Consider the following 20,757-nt stretch of genomic DNA (forward strand, 5'->3'; position numbering starts at 1 on the left):
CATTTAGCTCGTGGGCGGAAGTGACGATACCACCGGATGCGGACAAACAGCCGCATAGGTTGACAACAGAACATCGGCGCAGCCAGCGTTATTGCACCTAGAGAGGAGCGAGGGACACGGAAAGGAAGAAATATTCGAAATCACTTTAGCGACCGCAAAGCGTTGATCGCTTTATAGTAATAGCCGTGGAAATAAATTTTGCCACACACTCGTCGTCGTTTTATTTCATTGTGTGCCGGCCCTGTGGCACTATGCCGTAGAACATCGTCGATAACATTTTAAACAGCATGCGATAACATCTGCGACGCACAATGTCTCACCTTGCGAAATAGTCCTTATATTTTCTTATAGGTTCCTCTCAGCCAGAAGTAGTCCCAGACGAAAATGGCGGCAGAACGGGGCCTAAAATACCGCAAAAACTTTCTGTCATTTTGCCGTAAGCAACAGTTTTAAAGCAGTGCGCTGTTATTGTGGTCGCGATTGAGCCCGTGCCTTTGTGAAGAGAGGGGACTGCGCAATACTGCAGAAATGGCTGGCGTTATAAGTTGTCCCTAGAATAGGGAAAACTAGAATACATAATGCAGTGACAGAAAATTCTGTGCTGTGTTTTTAGGCTGTGCTGAAATACGGCTCTTCTATGTAATGTGCTATCAATCAACCTGCTATTTTTAAACGTTTATTTTTCCTCCTCCTTTATGCGTGTATTAAACTTTGATACGGGGACCAATGTCGTCCAGCGCTCGCGTTTTTTCCTCTCTCCAGACACTTTCTCCTACAGCATCCGGTTTGGTCTCTTTCTTTGCGCTGGGCTTCTAAAATACACTGGGGCGACTGAGTAAAGACCCGAAATGATTTAAAAATGAATGGTTGTCATTCTTTTTGCTGTTCGTTTCAGTCCCCCATTCTCAAGAAAAATGATGGGTGACTGTGTGGTATGTGTGGCTTGCGTAGGATGCATTAAAGCTATTCAAAAGAAAATTAATGGCTGCGTAATGAATTTCTACAGTTCTGTTTCTTCTGTGTTAAAAGTACATGTACCTTCGCAAGCGAAAAATGTGGAAACCTTGATACGTTTCGCAAGTAGCTTGCTGACTGAGAGAATAAAAAATAATCAGAGATGGCAGTTTTAAAGGGCTGCATGATTAATTTCCTGCCTCATTGTCAGAATAAAACGAAATACTAAATAAACACACAGAACTTAATACAAATCACTGTGACAACCTGGAGAGACGCAGGATTACTGGGAAGATGACGATTCTTATTTGGCTTTTCCATTGTTGGGAATGGAACGGGGATTCAGCCATTGCAGTATGATTCTTCTAGCAGCAAACATCTAAGAAATGGCGTTAAATTTTCCATGCCGGCTTTACACTCGAGATAAATTTATTGAGGTGAAGAGCGCACTACTGAAACAATTTAATCTGCGCGCAAAAGAGAGCATTGCGGCGCAGTAGCCGATTCAGAGTCAGAACCACATTTTCGGCTCAACACTAGCCAAGCCAAATAAGAAACCCCATCTTCCCATCATTCCCCGCAGTGGGTGAAGTTCCCTTTAAGAAGCTTACATAGACGGCGATGCCAGCTTTACCTCTAGGTAATATTTTGAAACCACATTTGGACAGCCCAAAAAAACTGCTGATCTGCTTCTCTGCGTTGGGGAAGGAGTTAGGACAGAAAAAAAAAAAAAACTCTAGGAGGAGAAGTACACCGCTACAATGGCCCTGTTATTGCCATTACTCAGTGGTAACCATTCTCCCAATATTTTATTACGGATCGGGTCGAGCACGCCTTAAACGAGAAGCAAACTGGCTGCTCTTCCTTTTTTTGTTAGTGGACCTGGAAACTTACTAAGCCTTCTATAGCGCGATGACAAATCATTTCTTGGCACTTTAGAGGACGCATACAAGACAATGCCTATGTCGAGGACGCCTTAAGTTAACTCACTAGCCGGCTTTTGCTGCAGTTCACCTGTGCCAGAACAATAGCCTTTATGTTTTACGACTTTGTCGCTAGTCCACGGCACCGGGTGGGGCGTTTTTAAAGGGACGCTGAAAGGTTTCCCAGAAAAATTGAGTGAAGAGATGCACTGTACAGTTTTCCACCCTCAGAATTCGAATTTCTCGTCGAAATTAGGCAAAGGGAAGCGCAAACCTATTTTATTTTGGCGAAAAATGCAGCAGCAGCCTAAGGCGAGCTCGCGCGCCTCGTGCCGCCTATGATTGGTTGGGCGCCTCGTGACGTCAACAATGGCGCTAGCTCGGTCGGCCCGGCTCGGCCGCCGCCGCTGCACATGAAGCGCGGCGCTCGGTGGTTCGAGGATGTTGGTTTGCTTCTTGTACGACGATGGAGCACATCGAAGATTACCCGTAGTATCTTGGCGTCATCCCCTACATGTTAGAACCAATTGCAAAGAGCAAACCTCTCCAAGAAAGAAACGATGCTGGCGCAAGCCGTCATTTTGACTCGGATGAAAGCGAAGTGTCAGCATCTCCACGTATTGGAAATGACTTTGGTAGTATACTTTTCTTGTCAAAATACACTCAGAGATACAATAGATGAATTTTGAGGCGAGCAAATGCAGTATAGCACTGCTCCACATAATTTTCCTGATACAATATAAGCGGGATGCTATCGTCGGCATTTTTGTCTTGCCGCTTATCGGTGCTGCCGCAAATCTGCTTGTAATCCACACAGATCATTGGCATGCGCAAGAAGTTATCAGGCTCTTTTTGCACGCAAATTTTATGCTCGCACCACTTCATGGTCGCTGCATGCCGGCTCGGTTCGTAACACACTCGTAAAACAGAAGTGCGCAGCGCTTTGCGACAGAACTCGTCTAGGTGACAAACGCGCGCCTTCCGTTCTGCGTGCCAAGATGGGAGCTAGCAGTAAATTAAAATCCTTGCTTAGGCGAGTTTGTTCATGCTACAAGTCCTTGTAAGAATACTTTCATCCGTTTGCGGCCACCTTTATCGTGCTTGTTCTCAGATCTAGCGGCAAGTGATTTTTTCACTAACTAGATGGATCCGTGCTGCAACCGAGCAGGACGAATCGCAAGGCTGGCTGTAACAAACTTGGCGCACAATTAAATAATATTATTATCATTGTATCAAGCCATGCGGCAGTCGGCAATTTTTTACAACTACATGCGTTATTAGAAATGTATTCCTAGCAGTTCAGTGATGTCATTGTAAACACTCTACTTCCAAAACAGGTGCTCCTGTGTCCGCTGCATTCCAGTGGAGAATGAAGAAGACTGCTGCTGCTGCGGCCAAGAAATTAATGAAATTATCAGAAAGCAAACAGAAGGTATTGCGCCGGGTTTCAGTCGAGCTGTCTGCTGAAAGGCCCAATGAACGCATTGCCGACAGGCTCTGGTGATAGTCTTCATCACGAAAGTGGCCAGAGCACAGCACTGTTGTCTTTGACGACTTGAAATCCCTTCGCTTCAGAGCAGCGACTCACTTCGCGGATAGCTTCTTATTTTGAGGGAAATAATGATAGACCCTATCGTCGCGGCCGCGGATGTTCGTGCAGCCGAAGGCCGCGCAGAACGCCGGCATGATGGGTCCACTGCTTCATTCGATGCTGCAGACGTTTCTCTACCTGACCACAAACATATAAATGCCCAAATACAGGAACACACGGCAGCTCGAAGAAGCTTATGATGGCACGCACGCAGAAACAAGCACGGTCGCGGAGACTGCGATGCGACGGATCACCGGTGTTTACGTCACCACTCCGCGGTTTCCGGTTTCGGCTCGCATCGTGAGGGTCATCAGCAGCGCTCGGCGGACGGTGGACGGCGGAGCTACCGCGCAATTTTAAACGGCGATTACGTCCCTCCTAAGTTATGAATCTGTCAAAAAAAAATCACCCGCATGATTTATAAGGTTCCTACATCCACACGTGAGCCTTGTAATGAATTCAAAAGACTCTTCAGCTTCCCTTTAAGAGAAAGGAAAGACTTTCAAAAGCTTTACAAACCGCACTACGACGCAAAAAAAAAAGAACAATGAGATGGATAGACGCAGGCTGCAATTTCTCTCTGAGCCATTAAACCCTGTAAGAGTGCGAAGTACAAAGCCACTGATCTTTAAGTAGATACAGGATCTGAAGAAACTTCTCATTAACTATCCCGAAATCCAAGGCCTTCATAGAAAAGAGGCTCCACAGAGGTACCGGCAGCCCTAAAAGATATTTCGGACGTAAACACAGGGGCGTCTCAGAGGATCCTTAAACGATGCTTTGCGAAAAATTAATGTTGCGGAAGAATGGGGAAAGCTACACCGCACGGTAGGACTTCTCTCTCCATCATCATGATGTACACCCGGAAAAGCCTCCGTTTGAAGGCTGTTGCCGAGGTACTTATGATAATGGCAGTCATTTTTCTTCCTACGTAGTAGGATCTTTTATTCGCTTCAGTGATAATTACACCAACTGTACGAGCCCGAGCGTTATGGGCTTGTAAAATTTATCAAATCGTTCGCAACTCGATTGCCCGCAATAAAGATAATAAAAAAATTAAAGTAAAATACAAAAGAAAGTTGGATCCTGAAAAATGAAGTAATATTGCTAGCCCTGTCAGCAGCACTCTCTGCGATCATCTCTTGTTGCCATGGTAAAAGGGCCAAGGTAAATTGCACGTATGCGCATCTTGAGCCTCTTTTCATGAGCCGTTATTTTTAGGCACAGCTAGGCAGGTTTTGTTCTTCGTTTGGAACGTCACCCGCGAATTTTGAAGTTAAAAAGGCATCAGGACATGTTGAAATTAAATTTCACTGCTGTTTCTTTACAATAGTTCCGAATTCACCAACGTTAAAAATTTCAGCCTGCCAGCATGGCGAAGAAACAGCTTTTGAGCGTTTTTTTTTTCCCGGTTGGTCTGTACTCTCTGAAAGCAACTGTGAAGGTCTAAACGCGTCTGTCTAAAGCACATCTGTCTCAACGCGCATCGACGAAATTGGGCTGTCGGCGTTCGCGCCACTAAGTTTCAAAAAACAAAGGAGTAAATCGAAAGACTTTAGGGTGTCACCCTTGAAGAGAAAAAAAAAATATTCGGCACGGTCAGACATTTGATGCGGTAAAACTCGCCGATTGTTTCGATGTTTTTACTTTACAAAATGTTTTTACTGTAAGCCGAGCCTTCACAACACACGACAGTAATTTTGTGGAGAGTGAGAGTGGAGGTGGGTTTAGGGTGGCTGTAGGTGGGTGGGGAGCCTTTTAACTGGAGGGTGGTGTGGCGAGGTGGCTGGTGGGGGGTGCTTCTGGAGGGTAGATTTGGGTGAGTGGGTGGGTTGTTAGTGAATGGCACTTCTGGAAGGTGAATGTGGGCAGGAGTGGGATGGGGAGGTTGATTGAGCATGGTGGTGTGTGTGTGGGAAGCTCCTAGTTGTAGTGAGGTGACTGCTGGATGGCGCTTCCTCGAGGTAAAGGTGGAGGGTGATGGCTGCTCTTCATTTGGTCTGGAGGCTTCACTACATGAGACACCAGATTTTCGGAAGAGTAGGGAAGGGATCAGATACACTGATTTCGCAATAAAAAGTTAAGGCTTGTATCAGATGATGGGCTTCTGAAAATTATCGCTTCTGCATAGTTCTCATTGCTTGCTAACGACTCAGATGGGTTAGAATTTTGCGCTGACAACCTCATTATTGCACGTAGCTTGCGCAGTTTTCTTTTTACTCAAGTTACAATGCCTTTTTCTAACAAAAACCAGTCAAAATGCATAAGCGACAGTCAACGCTCTTTGGTTTTCTAGTAAAGAAGGGAATTTTCTCGCAGATAGGCAAAAACAAGTCTAATCCGCGGTTTCAAAGGGAACGAAAGGGGGACGCATATCGAAAATTCATTACAGTGTTAGTGGCATCTGCACAGGTGGTCCCGTTAGCATCTACTCCCGTATGAACAAGCTAACTCACAGTGGTCATAGCGGGGCTGATGGCTAGTCCCATGTGGCACCAACAGCTGCTCATAAATACCATGTTCAGATGGAGCCTATGCTAAAGCATTTCCGGACGACGATGTTGACGCTAAATCTTTGTCTTTGGGGGGCTTTTCGGCGAAATGCAGGAAACCGCGATTATGAGTCGGCAGGTGAATGCCTGAGTTTGTAAACGCTCATTTCTGCGATTAATCATGCGTAGAATATTGTAAATCACTTCGTTCCGGAATTGCGGTATGCACTTTGTACACCACTTCTTCCGATTTATAATTTTCTAGTGCCAGGACCTGATGGAATCTAGTAGAATGCTGCACAGTGGCCAACTAAGCTTGCCAAGTGATGCTGGTATTTGAGTGCACACGAAGCTGGCTGGTGATTATGTGCTCTAAACATGATAAAATGTTTCGCAGGGCTATTTTAGGGTTCGTTAACATGACCCATCGAGTGGCTGCATACTGTTGATCACAGGAAACTGCATGTAAACGTAAAGACTTGATTAAAAACAATGTTGGGCTATTAGAGTTTGGTAGACAGCTACGACATTGTAACTAGCGCAAGAAAAAAAATACTACAGACGGTGAGAAGGAAATGACTGGACACAGCGCTAGGACTTCGCAAACAAATACAGAACGAGTTTAGAGATGATGGTATCTGGAAGTGTTTGATATCTGGTTGCATCTAAGTGTGTGTTCCAGTTTGCGTCATATATCACCATTTATTTCCGCTTCATTGCTTCTGTCAGTGTGATTGTAAATTACAATAATGTAGCATTACGTTCCTTGAATACAATTTATGTTTACGGGTAACAACTCTTGTGCGTAAAGGTAAAAAATCTCTGCCTCTCCCGTAACCGAGAGTGGAGTAATCATGAAATGTTTACGGGCATAACACATTGGTTGTAGATGGTACTAGTGAAAATATTGAAATGGGTCTAGTGTTCAACACACCACACCGCACCACACCACACATTCTGTTCACTGGTCCATGTGGACGCAGTCGTTTCCTTTGAGTGTCTGGGGAATCTCTTCCGCCCTCCCTCGTCAGCTGTAGCCGGTTTCTGTCAGGCTCCATTGCTCGGTTTAAGCAGCTGTGACAGTGGCGGCATTGAAATGCAAGGCGATGCAGAAGCGTACGCGGACACGACGAGACGCAGGCCTGACAAGAATGTATATGCAGCGCGTTCGAATACTCCGCGAGCGTGTATACATCTGCCTGCCAAAGAGGGAAACGTCATGAGCTGAAGGCCCAGTGGCCGGTCTTTTACATGCGTGAGTGTGGGACCGCTGCGCTATCCTTGGGGACGGTGCGGAAGCAGTTTTTGCGCCCAAAGCCCTTCTCGCCCTGGAGCTCCTCTGTTGCTCTAAGCGGCCCTCTCTCTTAGAGAGTCTCGTTAAATCTCGTACGGTGCCCGGATGCTCTCGTTTCAGCTCCCGGATGTGTGGAATTCAGTGCACGGATGAGTGGAATTCAGTGCCCGGATGAGTGGAATTCAATGCTCGAATGTTGGTTCTCGGTCTCGGCGTGGCGTCACCACACTGCCGACAACGGGAGCTAAAAGCATTTCATGCTTAAAAAGTTCATTCTTGCCTCCCAAGCTTATCGAGGCTTTGACTCAATCATAGCCGGCTTTTTCCTGCTTCTTTTATTGTAAGTAAAAGTCGTCATCCTTGTCCACTTCTCGTCTCATCGATGTTTTCTTAATTGTGAACCACTGGTTTACGTTGGTATTAACGTCAAATAAATAAATATATTTACTGGATCGGTATCAGTTTACTTTAGATATCATGAAGTTACACGCAATAAATAATCAGCTGGAAACCGCGACAAACAATAACACGCTTAGCGTAATTTTATTCAAAAGCTGTACCAGGCAGGGTGCCATCTCGTAGCAGTACGCACTCGCTTCGTCGGTATGAGGATTACTCGTTCTCACCTAAAAGGCATTTTTTTATCGCATTTCTAACTTTCATTTGTTTCGAAGGATGATATGCATGCCGTTAGTGACAAGCATGGTACCGAAGAAACGCAAACGCCCAAGCACTACAAAACACCGCTTGCCAGGAGAGTGTTTGTTGGTGTGTTATTTTTGCTGTTAGTGCGAAAAGGTCTTCCTTAATGCATTAAGTACATGCAACAAATGCCCAACAACAGGCAGGAATAACTTTAATAAGAATACTTTTAAGTATTCGACGAACAAAACATGCAAATTTCAGGCGTTAAGTAGCTAAAGAGAATTAAGTGCGATGGACCCTGTGTTCATCACAAGAGAAGCAATAACACAGAAACACTCCACACCCATTTCCTGAAAACACATCAAGCAGCCATTTCCCGGGAGAACTTTCTCCCCAGGTCTGTACAGCACGTTTTGACGCCTGAAGTCCTTCAAACTATGTCCATGTGGGCGAATATTGTGGGTAAGACACGCGTCACGCTTGCGCAGTTCGAAAGTAAACGCGAGAACTGAAAAAAAAAGAAAGTACCACACCTCTAACTTTTCACAAGGTACAACCGCATAGCAGCTTTCAGGAGTGCCTTGAATCTTTCGAGCCGAACAAAACAATGATTGATTGTTGCTGGCTAAGCTGCACACTTCTGCTCATAGCTGATGATCTAGATTGACAGTTTTATTTGTCAACTTTTCAGAGTAATTTGTTATTAAACACCGCTGACGATCTTGGAGAGCGAGATAGAAAATAACGAGGGGCGTCAGAGCTTATGTTTCACATAAGGCGTTGCGCTTACAACACTTTCCTTATGTTTACAGCATTCCTTCGGTGATGATGCAGGCCTCCCCTCACTTGGCGCCTGTCTGCTCGGCGAAGGATGCGCGACGACCCGAGCGCTCAAGTTTCTTCGTTTCTCGAAAAAAAAAAAAAGAGCGAGAAAGGACAAGGACAAATTTCTCGCGAGGTGGCAGTGTCGCGTGGCCTCGATATTGTTGGGAATACCTCCGACAGCTTCTGAGGTGTTTTGTTTTGCTTCCTCACCCTCTAGCGCTGTCGGCAGCGACACAAATTTGTGTTCGCTAGTGTCGAGCAGAACGGAATTTTCTCATTTTCCCAGTCTCCTTCATATCGCGTTACTTTGCTTTTACTGTTGGCTTCTCTTTTGCTCTGCTCGCCCTCTGCGCTGATCCAGGAAGAGTGCAGTCGGGTATAATCCCGCTAGTGGATTTTGTTTGCGTCTTCTCACCGTTCTCCCTGTCTCGATTGTAGCAAATATCACATTAAATCCTTTAAAGAGGACCTGCCAGCTCTAATCCTTTTCTGTAAGGGTAGGTCAGGTCCAAATTTAATGCAGAAATCCTGCTCAAAAAGAAAGATGCCGATTTAATGTGGAAAACTTTGCTGGAAAACTACGAAATCAATCGGAAAAACAATCGCAGTGAATATATAGGCAGCTTAATTGTTTTATTTTTTCAGCTCTATTTTACTATTTCTTCGTGAGTTGTATTCTTTCGGAGCTTATTTATGTTTGTTTAATATCCGCAGACGGCTAAAATTCCGCTTCGTCGATTTTCAACGATAGGCTATCTTTATGGCATCACTTGAACGCAAGTGTGTCAACAAAAAGTTTTGCTTTTTCTTGTTATTAATGGTCTCCTCAAAGTGAACAATATACTATCGCTCGTTGTTCGCGTAGGATATGTGGCCTATACAGATTCATTAGGAGGCAATTTTGGCAGTTACGCCCCAAGGCTTGTTTTAGTGTAGCCGCCTTTGTTTAAGAAATTAATATGATATTTCTTCTTTGTTGAGATAACAAAGTTATGGCGGTATTTTGTAACTTTTCCTAGATTCAGTCCCCGTTCCTGCCATTTTATCAGCAGCGCATTCGATACTGAAACTGCCGACAAACGTTGTTTGCTAGCTGCCAGCTGTCACGTCACAGGCTCTGACGCCCAATGGCAGTGGGTCATATGGAGTAGTGGCGCAAAGTATCGCTGTCAGAAGCAGCTTAGAACATTTATCTGACGTTCCCTCTTCTTGCAGTATTGCGACATGAATATGGATTGGTGTTCCAACAATGCCTTTCAAGGCTGCCGCTGCTTGACAGTGTTGATCCTGTTGCTGAAAAGATACTACAGCTACCATCTAACAAGAGATAACCATCGTAGACTGGGGCCTTAGCTTGTTCCTTATTTCGCTAAACTTGCCTGCATCTACCCCGCTGGGGCTGACAGCTCAATACAGCAAGCTGTTGATGGATAAACAGTGTTTGGGACTTTTCGAACGCCATATACATATTGATAACGATATCCAGCGAGGCGATAACCATAATACGGATCAGTCACGATTGGTTGATGATTGACTACTTTTTTGTGAACAGCTGACGGTGCTACTATAGGTTTCATAACGGTGCATACTCTAATGGAACGAAGACATGCCACATCGTACACTTCTGTAAAAACGAAATCGTTTCCTTCGTTCTTTGTTTATGATCAAGTGAAGAGCCTCTCGTTTTATTTTAGTGCTGCCACGTTTCCTGCTCTTCGTTACTTATTTCTGTGTATTGAGTTCAAGTCGTTCTCTAAATTGCAGCTGACTGCTATTGTGCCTGCAAAAAGAAAATAAAACAAAGAACAGAGAAGTGTAAAGAAAGAAGAAACGCGAGCAGAAGTTAAGCGTTCAAGCATAAAACAAAGAGAGGCTTTCGCACTTTCTTCTCATGAAATGTGGCTAACATCTTCTTCGGGGTGTGCTCGTGGTGCGAAAGGCGAGCGTGCAAGTTGCTTCTGCTGGGCTTCCAACGAGGAGACGGCTTTTTCTCGACAAGCGTCTCCCACACGGTCGTTCTGCAAGACAGGCGTGGCCATCTCGCTCGCTAAAACGGGAAACGAATCATCTCCTTCGCGCCGATCGTTTCTTACGTAATCCTAACGGAAATGGGAATTAGATAAAGGCGGCGAGCCGTGCAGTGCGCTAAAGGAGGCCAAGTGCTTTTACCCGGCATTTACTGCGCCGCTTTGCCGGACGGACTGCCGCTGTTATCGCTGGCGTGTCTTTGTGTAGCCGATCCCGCTTGCGGATGATATTATTTCGGCTTTCTTTTTTTTTTGGCTTGAAGGCATTTTTTTTCTCTTTATCAGCAGCTCTTTGTAACTTCGACCTACACAACGAATACTGGGTGTTAAATTTATAGAATTTGAAAGAATCATTGCTGATGGCGCCTTTTGTTGCTACAGTTTAGGCTGGCACAATATTAGACAAATGACTACGTATTTGCAGGAATTTTATTGCCACCATTCAGAACGTACTTTATTGCGCGACTACTTCGAAGTTATTTGGGATTTTCTGGTTGTTATCTTGCTTGCAGTGTTTTTGTCAAGCTCACAAGGCTTTCCACTTATAGTGCAACGAGCGAAATGTCGCACCCAGGCTGTAATCCTATTTGCCTTCTTTTTGCAAAGTTGCACGCCATTTTCTTGTTGCTGGAGTCAAGCAAACTGTTGATGGTTCCCTTTACTATTGTCTACCACAGAGGAACAGTGCAAGGTTTTAAAAAAACACTGGCTTTTAGTGCGCTTGCACTACTCTGATAAGTAAACACCGAGCAAGATATTGCATTGTTCGCGATGTTTGTGGGCATGTGTCATCACTGCCGACGGTGCCGCCATCCCACAACATCGTTTGCACTCCTAGCTTCCCCGCTTGGCCAGTACTCCCGCCCACAAGGCGTCGACGGCGCGTTCCGCAGTCCCCGATCCCGGAGTTGGAATTACGCGAGCAACCCCGCAGCGGCGATGGACGCTCGCTGCTCGTGCCGTGTTTTTTCATGCGGTTGCCTTTCAGGTGGTGTTGCCCGAATTGCTTTCGCTCGTCCTTCTCGGTTTGACTACGTTAAAACCCGACCATTTACGGCATGAAAAATAACATAAGCGAACATTAGAAAGCCAGCAGTAAAGTAACTAGACAAGCCAACGTTTATGCAGTTCCGCTATCGCACGTTTATAACATTTAGGCAAAAATTCTGTGTAAATTGTTTTCAGGAGCCAGCATTAGTCTATCAGGAATGAATTGCATACTCAACAGGAGCTCTGCCGAGAAAACTGACGGGGTGAAGGGGGAGGAGGGGGGCTGGCTCGGTGCGGGCTTTCTCTCACATTTATTTTTTAAGCATGAAATGCTTTGAGCTCCCGTTGTCGGCAGTGTTGTGACGTCACGCCTAGACCAAGAGTCAACATCCGGGCACTGAATTCCACTCATCCGGGCACTGAAACGAGAGCATCCGGGCACCGTACGAGATTTAAGGAGACTCTCTGAGAGGGCCGCGCTTCCGCGCCGTCCCCAAGGATGGCGCTGCGGTTCCACACTCACGCATGTAAAAGACCGGCCGCTGGGCCTTCAACTCATGAAGTTTCACCCTTTGGCAGGCAGATGTATACACGCTCGCGGAGTATTCGAACGCGCTGCATATATATTCTTGTCAGGCCTGCGTCTCGTCGTGTCCGCGTACGCTTCTGCATCGTCCTGCATTGCAATGCCGCCACCGTCACAGCTGCTTAAGCCGAGCAATAGCGCCTGATGAAAGGAGAGGTAGGAAGCGTCTTGTGGAAAGCGATCGCTTTGCGAGTGATACGCCACAGCAGAAGACTGCTCGCCCCTGCCCACAACGCCATGATTATGCGGCCGCTCCCGAAAGCGACAAGGCCGCCATGGTTCGCGGCTGCCTATATAAGCCCGCACTGTTGCAGGCGATCGCTTCGACGCAACAAGAAGAGTGTGGTGTGGTGTGGTGTGTTGAACACTAGATCCATTTCAAGATTTTGACTAGTACCATCTACAACCAAAGTGCTAGTAAACATTTCATGCTTACTCTACTCTCGGTTACGGGAAAGGCGGAGATTTGAGTTTCTTTTTATGTATCTGTTGAGAGTTTTACAATAAAGGGGCGGACCCAAATCTCATAGGATACTTCTCTAATACGTGCTTGCGTCCATGCATACTAATTCATGAATGCAAGTAAACTGACACCTACGCTGGAATTACCTCCAAAGCAACTAAGCTCATTTAAACTTTTACGAAATTTCTAATATCAGAACCTTCTCTTAAATGACTTATTGTGTTCCGTGTATAGGGCATAGCTCCGACTCCTCTAAGTGGCATTCTTGCAAAGTTTCGGCGGTGCCGTGTGCCTCGCGTAATGATCTGTCACCCTAAAGAAAATAACAGATTCATAAAATGTCACCGGGAATAAATTTAAGCAGCCCCAACGCAAGGGCGATTAATTCCGTAACTAATCAAATTGTTATTAAAGTGTTATTACTCTCGAGCCTTCGCAGAAGTATGAAAAGTTTCAATTTCAAACTTTCCGAGCATGGGAAGGGTCTCTTGTGGGAGGTAATGGTTGCCACCGTGGCTTTATTGAAGACACAATTTTTCCCGCTCTAAACAAGGTGTGTTAATTCCAAAATGTTCGTGGAAAGAGCACGGGATTTTATCAGCCCGCGCTTACAAGCCACCGCAGTGAGGAGTGCATGGTGGTGCAACCGCGGTCGTATTTGCTGCGAATGAGCCGCTAAACGTTCTCGCGGACCTCCGTGATTTAGCGCTCTTTGTGAAACGAATATAGAAAAATTTATAAAGCTACTTTCGGAAATTGCGCCAGTTCGGTATCTTTTAACGCTCTGCAATTTCCTGACCATACAAATTTCCTCAAGATCCGAGAACAAGTCAAAGGAATTAAGTTTTGATGTTACAAAAAAATAATCTTGCTCGCGATAAGTTACCGCCAGCAATACTGGTTCATTTTCACAAAGGAAGTAGCAGGGCTTAAAAAAATTGTGACATCAGGCTCATGTTGCGTGAAATCACCTTACGTGGAACATATTGCGTATGACCTTAAGGCTAAACACAGCTATGCTCAAAGAGGAATATTCCCTAACGGACCTCTGCGATTATCGAACGTCAGCTGACATTTGATAATCGCTCTTCACATCTGCATAGTGGCACAGGGGCACAAGGACGTGCTTGTCGCACTGGAGTTTCTGTAAACTGATGAGTCCCTGTACAAGCGCCGAGTAAGACTTTTTTCCACGGCGTGCAAATTAATTTCCGTTCTCTTAGGAGCACGTTTCTCAATCTCAGTAACTGAGCGACACCCACAGGGAATGATCATTCCACTGAAGTGCTGGTAATAAAGTAGTGCACGCGAATGGACGCGCACCGCAGAGTTCCGCGAAGTTGTGCATGCCTAATTAACGAAAAATAAAGACAATATAAATGGGATTAGTATTTATTCGTACAGCATAATTTGTGAACGAGACACAGGCTATAGTGGTTTGCGTGGATTTGCATGTACTAATGAGCTGCGCTGAAAGTATAGAGAAAAATATTGGTGTTAAACGTATTATCTTTCAGAAGCAAACACACAGGAATTTTACTTCTTTGATCTGGCACCCCACAGTAAACTGCCCCCCTCCCCCCTCCCCCCGCCCTCCCCCCACACCCACCCCGTAAGGAAACAGGCCTGATCAGTTGCTAACGTCGTTTTCCCTGTGTCGCCGCAGGTCTCTGCAGTGCTCCAGGCTACGTGTGCACAAGAACCTTGTGGCATCCTTGATCGTTCACTCAATCCTCCTGGCTGCCATCTCCTTTCCTGCCGTTCTGGGTCCTCGTTGGACGACCTACAGCGATGTGGTGAGCAACCCAGTCTTCCCATAACCCTATCCTGCACAGCGCCTTCATGCAGTCATCATTACAAAAAGGTTGCAGGAGAGCTGGGCTACACGGTGTCGCTAGAAAGAACAAGTGCAAATGTAGCGGCCTCCTGGGTTTAATATCTCGCTGCATCATTAATATCACTGAAATTAATGAGTCAGTGCTCGTGTGCTTACGTTCTTGTGTGTCAGTTCGGGCGTAATTGCGTACGAAAATACTCTGTTTGCAGATTGTTTTATATATATATTTTTATTTCGGACAAAACAGGGTAGAATTGCTGTGGTGTTCGCCTGCAGTCGGCATGCAGCATTTGTTCACCTCAGGACTCAAAGAAGGCCAATTAAGCCACAACGTCGAGCGTCCAGTTGAGCGGGGACCCGGGTGTTGTCAGCGTGTCGAGAAAAGCAGGTGGCCGGCCTGCCACCTAGCTCACGTGATATGGTGACGTCATAATAACTTACCCAACGTGGCAGGTGGCGCTTAAATCAAAGAGATTTAAGCGAAACGAAAAAAACGCAGACGGTAAGAACTTTATTAGGTTTATTTGGCTTATTGGGGTTTAACGTCCCGAAGCAACTCAGGCTATGAGGGACGCCGTAGTGAAGGGCTCCGGAAATTTCGACCACCTGGGGTTCTTTAACGTGCACTGACATCGCACAGCACACGGGCCTCTAGAATTTCGCCTTCACCGAAATTCGGCCACCGCGGCCGGGATCGAACCCGCGTCTTTCGGGTCAGTAGCCGAGCGCCGTAACCACTGAGCCACCGCGGCGGGCTAACTTTATTAATTCAATGGAAAATAAGCAGATATACAGAACTAGAACTCAATGAAAACTATTATAACTATGATAACTCAAGAGGTACCATCCTGCTTTGAAGCTAGATCAGGTTTTCTTACAACGCGAAGCTGCAGAAAGATACTTAACCAAGACGATCATACAAGTGCAGTGTGTGGTAAATCTCTAGAAGCAATTGAGGAGCATGTACTAGAATGTGGCAGTATCTATGTGGATGTCAATGCAGGCACAGTCATTCTCCTTGAGGCTGTAAAGTTTAGAGATAGCAAAGGTCATGTGAATGAATCTGCGGCGAAAGTTGACAAAAAGTTATTGAAGATTGGCGGCTCAAAAGCATTGCGGTAACGTAAGGTTACAAGTTTAAGATAAACAAATTTGCGTAAAAAATCGTGACATTATCGATAATTTCGTTAAGGTTTTATGTATTGCTTAAAGAAATAAAAAAAAAATCCGAGCGTGATGGAAACTGCCACCCCTCCATTTCAAAAGGGACGCTCCTAACTTCCATTCATCCATCCATGCGGCCAGGTGAGGTTGCTCGGAAAGAACAACATGAGTCTCACAAGCCCCACCGGTTGCTGTGTTTGAAACAGCTACCTGCCGGTGCATTAGTGCACCACTTAACCGCTGCACCACTGCGCCAGGAGTGCTATGAGGGCTCTCCGCGATCTATGATCGCAAAGTAGAGAATGACCGATTCCGCGTATATCAACATGTAGGCAGAGCCTGGGCGAGAGAGGAGGCATACCAGGGCGGTAGCGATTCGTAATGCAAACACACTGTACCCTTAAGAGTAGCTTAAGCGTAATGTGACAGTGAAGGAAAGAACAGTGTCCGTGTCTGCGAAGTGATACGCAAGAAGTATCCGAGGCCGATGAAGGCATCCATTATCGCTACCGCGCCATAGCCTTAAGGCGGAGCTTCAGTTTCTCCAGAAGATTTTTCGCTTTTAATTTCAGCGTGCGCGTAATAAGCGTACGAAGAATGACCTTCAGTTGAAGCCGGGGGGGGGGGGGGGGGGGGGGGAGGTGAGCGAGAGAGAAAGAGGGCAAGGATTGAAGGCAGCCAGGTGCTTTTTTTTTTTTAAAGACAGGAAGAGCTCTTGTCCCTTTTACCTTGCTTCCGTCCCGTTCTTCTTTCGCGCTTGTTTTTTTCCAAACATGCAGACAACAGCTTATTCAGCAAGTCTGTGTAAATGGCTGTTTTGTTTCTGGTTCTATTTCAAGGAAAGAAAATACAAGTGCGATGACTGCAGTACTCTTTGCGATGAGAGAAAAGTTGGGTAGTCGGAACGCAGCTGTACATTTTCGCTTCAGTGTCTGAGGGAGAAAGCTTCGATATGTGTTCATGACAACGCGTTTTTCACCTTAACCAACATGGGGGTGCGTTAACTATTGCACTTCTTTGATGAATCAGTACCGACTATTACACTACACGGGCAAAAATTATTAAAGCACTCGTACACGGAAACCAGTTCACCCTAGTGCAGTGAAACATTGACTCTATCTCAGAATTCATGAAATGCCTTGAGCGAACTGCAATATTGTTTTGTAGTCGTGCTGCGTCGCTTCAGCTGATAAGCTGAAATGAGAAGGAAGTTCGCCCGACGGCAGCTCTTTCGCGGTTTTCTTTTAATGTTTTCCGATATTCGTCGTCCTCCGAGCGTTTAGAATCCTTCCACTTGGTTCCCCAAGCCTTTGAGGCAAGATAACAAGAGAGGAAAAATGTTTTTCAGAGCCGACGCCTTTGAATTATGCGTGGTCGGCGCCGAGGTGGGAGATGGTGCTCGCGTGTCCATATAGTTTATTATTATTTTTTCGCAATCGGTGATTAGGCCTCGAGTGCTCCCTTTGGGACGGGGCGACCTCGAGGGCATGCCTGATGAATCGTTTGCACGGCATCAGCAGACTTCGTGCGCGCCTAGGTCGTTAAACTGCGGTCGTAAAACAGCTTAATTCCGCGGTAATGAACAAAGGCAGATATGATTCATGCCTCGGGGCTAAGAACCCATTCGATCGACTGGTCGCGCATTAACCACATCACTTTTTTCATCTCATATTAATCGGTTTCGAGGTCGTGTTATCTGCTGGTGAGTAATAAAACGAAACGGCAAGGCTATCGACTATGGAAGTTTATTAATTAAAAGTCAAGAATTAATTCTCTGTAGCTATAGTAGAATTTTCGGCACTTCTGCCATCGGTTGTATCATGCGGTAAAAATTGCTGTTCTTGGTATCACGCCTTCCATTCCTTTAGACTTCGGGCATCTTGCTTTGCGCGGTGTGCCTAGCTACAACTAAAGAAAGCAGGGCCCATAAGGGGCTTTTTTACTGACGTAGAATTTAGCGTAGCGAGTAAATTGCGAGACGTAAAACATTTTCGAAAGGAAGAGAAGACATTTCTTACTGCGCTCTGTCAAGACAGGAACGATATCTCTAGCTTGGTTGCCATTTTGACGACTTAGACAGCAGGAAAGTAATATGATGGCGGGGAGACGTTCTGGAGTCCGCGGGACACTTCCATTTTAAGCCATGTTTTTGAACGTCCGGAACATATTACTGACGCAAACTAAACAGTGCCGTGACCCTTAAAGCGTTTTCCAGGGGCAAAGCTGACAGATAGAACTTTTGGAAGGTATTATGTGAAATAAGTTTGACTGGCCCAAGCTGCGACCAGAAATAAAGCATCAAGTTAGTTGTCGTAGAATCGACAGAGGCTGTTGGCATCCAGCGTGTTGAATTTCGCAAGCATCATGCTTGGCGGCTGTACACTCGTTGCCACGGCAACGAGGTTGGGAGGTCATTTCGTCTTTCTTTATTTACAATGACTTGAAAGAAAAGATCGGTGCCTGATAGCGCCACCGGCGACTTGTTTTCACATAGGGGGCAGCTAATTACCAAGAAAACAGAACACCACTACAACGCACAAACCATACAACACAGCACAGAGAAGACTTTTTTTTTTTTTAATGTTCAGATCTCGATACAAAAGACCGAGATTTCTATGCCGGCAAGCTCGGAGGCCTTCAGGCTGCTCGTTGAACCGCAAAAAGGTCATGTCCCCGTATGCTCCGACATCGAGAGCAAAACAAGAACCAGGGCAGCAGCGCTATTGACTACTAAGCGGCAACCATCGGAATTTTGTAATCAGACCACGTTTTCTACGGCGTGTGCCACAAGCCTCCACGCGCACCGCTTAGCTCGACACTGCAGGGAGCTACTTTGAAGCAGAAAAAAAAAAACATTGCAAGTCGTGGGGGTAAGTATGCATGGTCAGTTCCTTTTGTCAGCCTCACTTTGTCTTGCGACTCGCTTTCCTACGGCTATCCAGGAGTGCAATGTTCTGCAAATTTGAGATGCTAGGAAATACTCCGAGAGGAGTGCTTTGCATTCGGTTCGTACGAAAACATTGCGGCCCTCAAAAAAGTTTGTGACAGTGCTGTCGTGTACGAGCAGCTTCTCTACGTGTTAGAACAGCTTTGTTTCATTACTTACATTTTCTGCCGACAAATTGCGTCGCTAGTCTAAAGCTCGCTGAATATACTCCAATACACGTCTTATCGCGATCTCTCTGGCTTCTGGACTAGGTATCGGGCGGATAAAAGCGTTTAAAACTTTTTGGTTATGCATTGGTTATTTGGTGTGAAACTCCACCGATTTTCATTTCATCTTTCACCTCGTTGCCATATTTGGATAACAATCTTGGAGGACCGATTGACCAGTTAGTTTGTACCTGCAATATCAGCAACATTTTTAGTCATTAACCACAAAAGAAACGCTGCGGAAATAACAATGCTTTATTTTCACATTTATTTATTTACAATACCCCTCAGGGTCCTCGTGCGAGGGTATTACATAGGTGGGGGAGACACAAACACATACTTGGTCGCCGCGGTGGCTCAGTGGTTATGGCGCTCGGCTGCTGACCCCAAAGACACTGGTTCAATCCGGGCTGCGGCGGTCGAATTTCGATGGAGGCGAGATTCTAGAAGCCAGTGTACAGTGGTGAGCAGCCTTGTCTAGAGCGCTTGAGCAGTGCGCACTTGGTAACAAAAACCAAAATTAGAGAGCAGCCCCTCATTACAGGGCAAAGTTTTCGTGCCTGCTTTGTCTACGAGGCTATCTGGCGCTACTTCCGTGCAAGCATTGCAGCTGGACCCTAGAGGCTGCCACGAAATCTGGATTTGTTTGCAAGGAAGTGCACCGCCCGAGCGCTCTAGACAAGGCTCTCACCACTGTACTGTGCGATGTCAGTGTACGTTAAAGAACACCAGGTGGTCGAAATTTCCGGGGCCCTTCGCTACGGCGTCCCTCTCAGCCTGAGTTGCTTTGAGACGTTAAACCCCAATGAACTAATAAACCAACAAACACATACTTGATGAATACAGCGCAAGCACTCAAAATAAAACTAATATCTAATACATCAGAAACAAGAAGTATAATTCTATTGCGCATAAACAAAACCGCAAAAATACAAAATAGATATGTACAAGGGGTATATGCACCCAATTCACAAATTCACGACATACGTGATGTGCCGAAGAGTGCAATACGCACTACAAAATTAGCTTGCGCGTACCTTTTGTTTGAGAAAATTTTTAAAAGACTGCAAGTCAACTTCAGTGCATTGGGTAGGTGGCTGGGAGAGGGACAGCGTTAGTTTCAATGAAGTAACGCTGCTAGTGCGATTGTATCTGGAAGGAACGAAACGCTGCGCATTATAGTGAACCATGTCGAGTGAGGGTGTTAAGTTCGCAGAATCGGGGTCCCAAAGTGCCGAAGTTTATTCCAGTCTAAAAAGTACTAAATTCTTGTACGTAGTGAGATTAAAAGGTAGCAACATGACTAGAACGTCAGTGTGAGATGAAGGAATCTAAAGTAAACTAATTACACTGCGAATAAAATTGGGGTAATTAGATGGAAGTGGAACCTGTGACTATTGGCGAGTCAGACACGCTACCCTTAGGCCATCGATGCACGTGACTTGGTTCAAGCGAGGCCTTGTGTGCCTTGTCTGACAGTGCTCGTGCCTGCGAAGTGATATGCAAAGATGACTCCAGGCCGCTGAAAGACTCTTAAGAGCTATCCCGAACAAAAAATTCACTTCAGTATCGTTCTGCTGACCTGCAATAGGGAACCAAAGCTAAAGTTTGCCAACTCGATTGCAGCGCCGGGACCTACAGGCTTGCGAGAGGAGGAAACATTTTTTGGGCGCTCCCGTATTGCTTTTCACTCCACCTAGAGCTCTTACAGGCACGAGTTTGCCTGCTGTGTGGAATCCACACGAGGCACAAGTCAGCTAACTGGGCTGCGTCGAGAGCTCCTGGATCAGCGCCTCTGTACTCTTCATAATGT

The 20,757-nt window shown here is 45.8% G+C and overlaps 1 protein-coding gene across 1 annotated transcript in view; it reads left to right on the plus strand.

Annotated features, from left to right (window-relative positions):
• The window catches only part of LOC149341727 (corticotropin-releasing hormone receptor 1-like), a 177,014-nt gene that overhangs the window by 104,239 nt on the left and 52,018 nt on the right, over positions 1 to 20,757 (plus strand). Inside the window, exon 5 of the mRNA XM_089543891.1 lies at positions 14,457 to 14,586. Within this exon, the coding sequence (XP_089400017.1) occupies positions 14,457 to 14,586 (130 nt within the window). The remainder of the gene's footprint in view (positions 1 to 14,456; positions 14,587 to 20,757) is intronic.

The sequence above is a fragment of the Amblyomma mixtum genome, chromosome 5, assembly GCF_055824585.1.
Source record: "Amblyomma mixtum isolate Tamu chromosome 5, ASM5582458v1, whole genome shotgun sequence".
Taxonomy (NCBI): Eukaryota; Metazoa; Arthropoda; class Arachnida; order Ixodida; family Ixodidae; genus Amblyomma; species Amblyomma mixtum.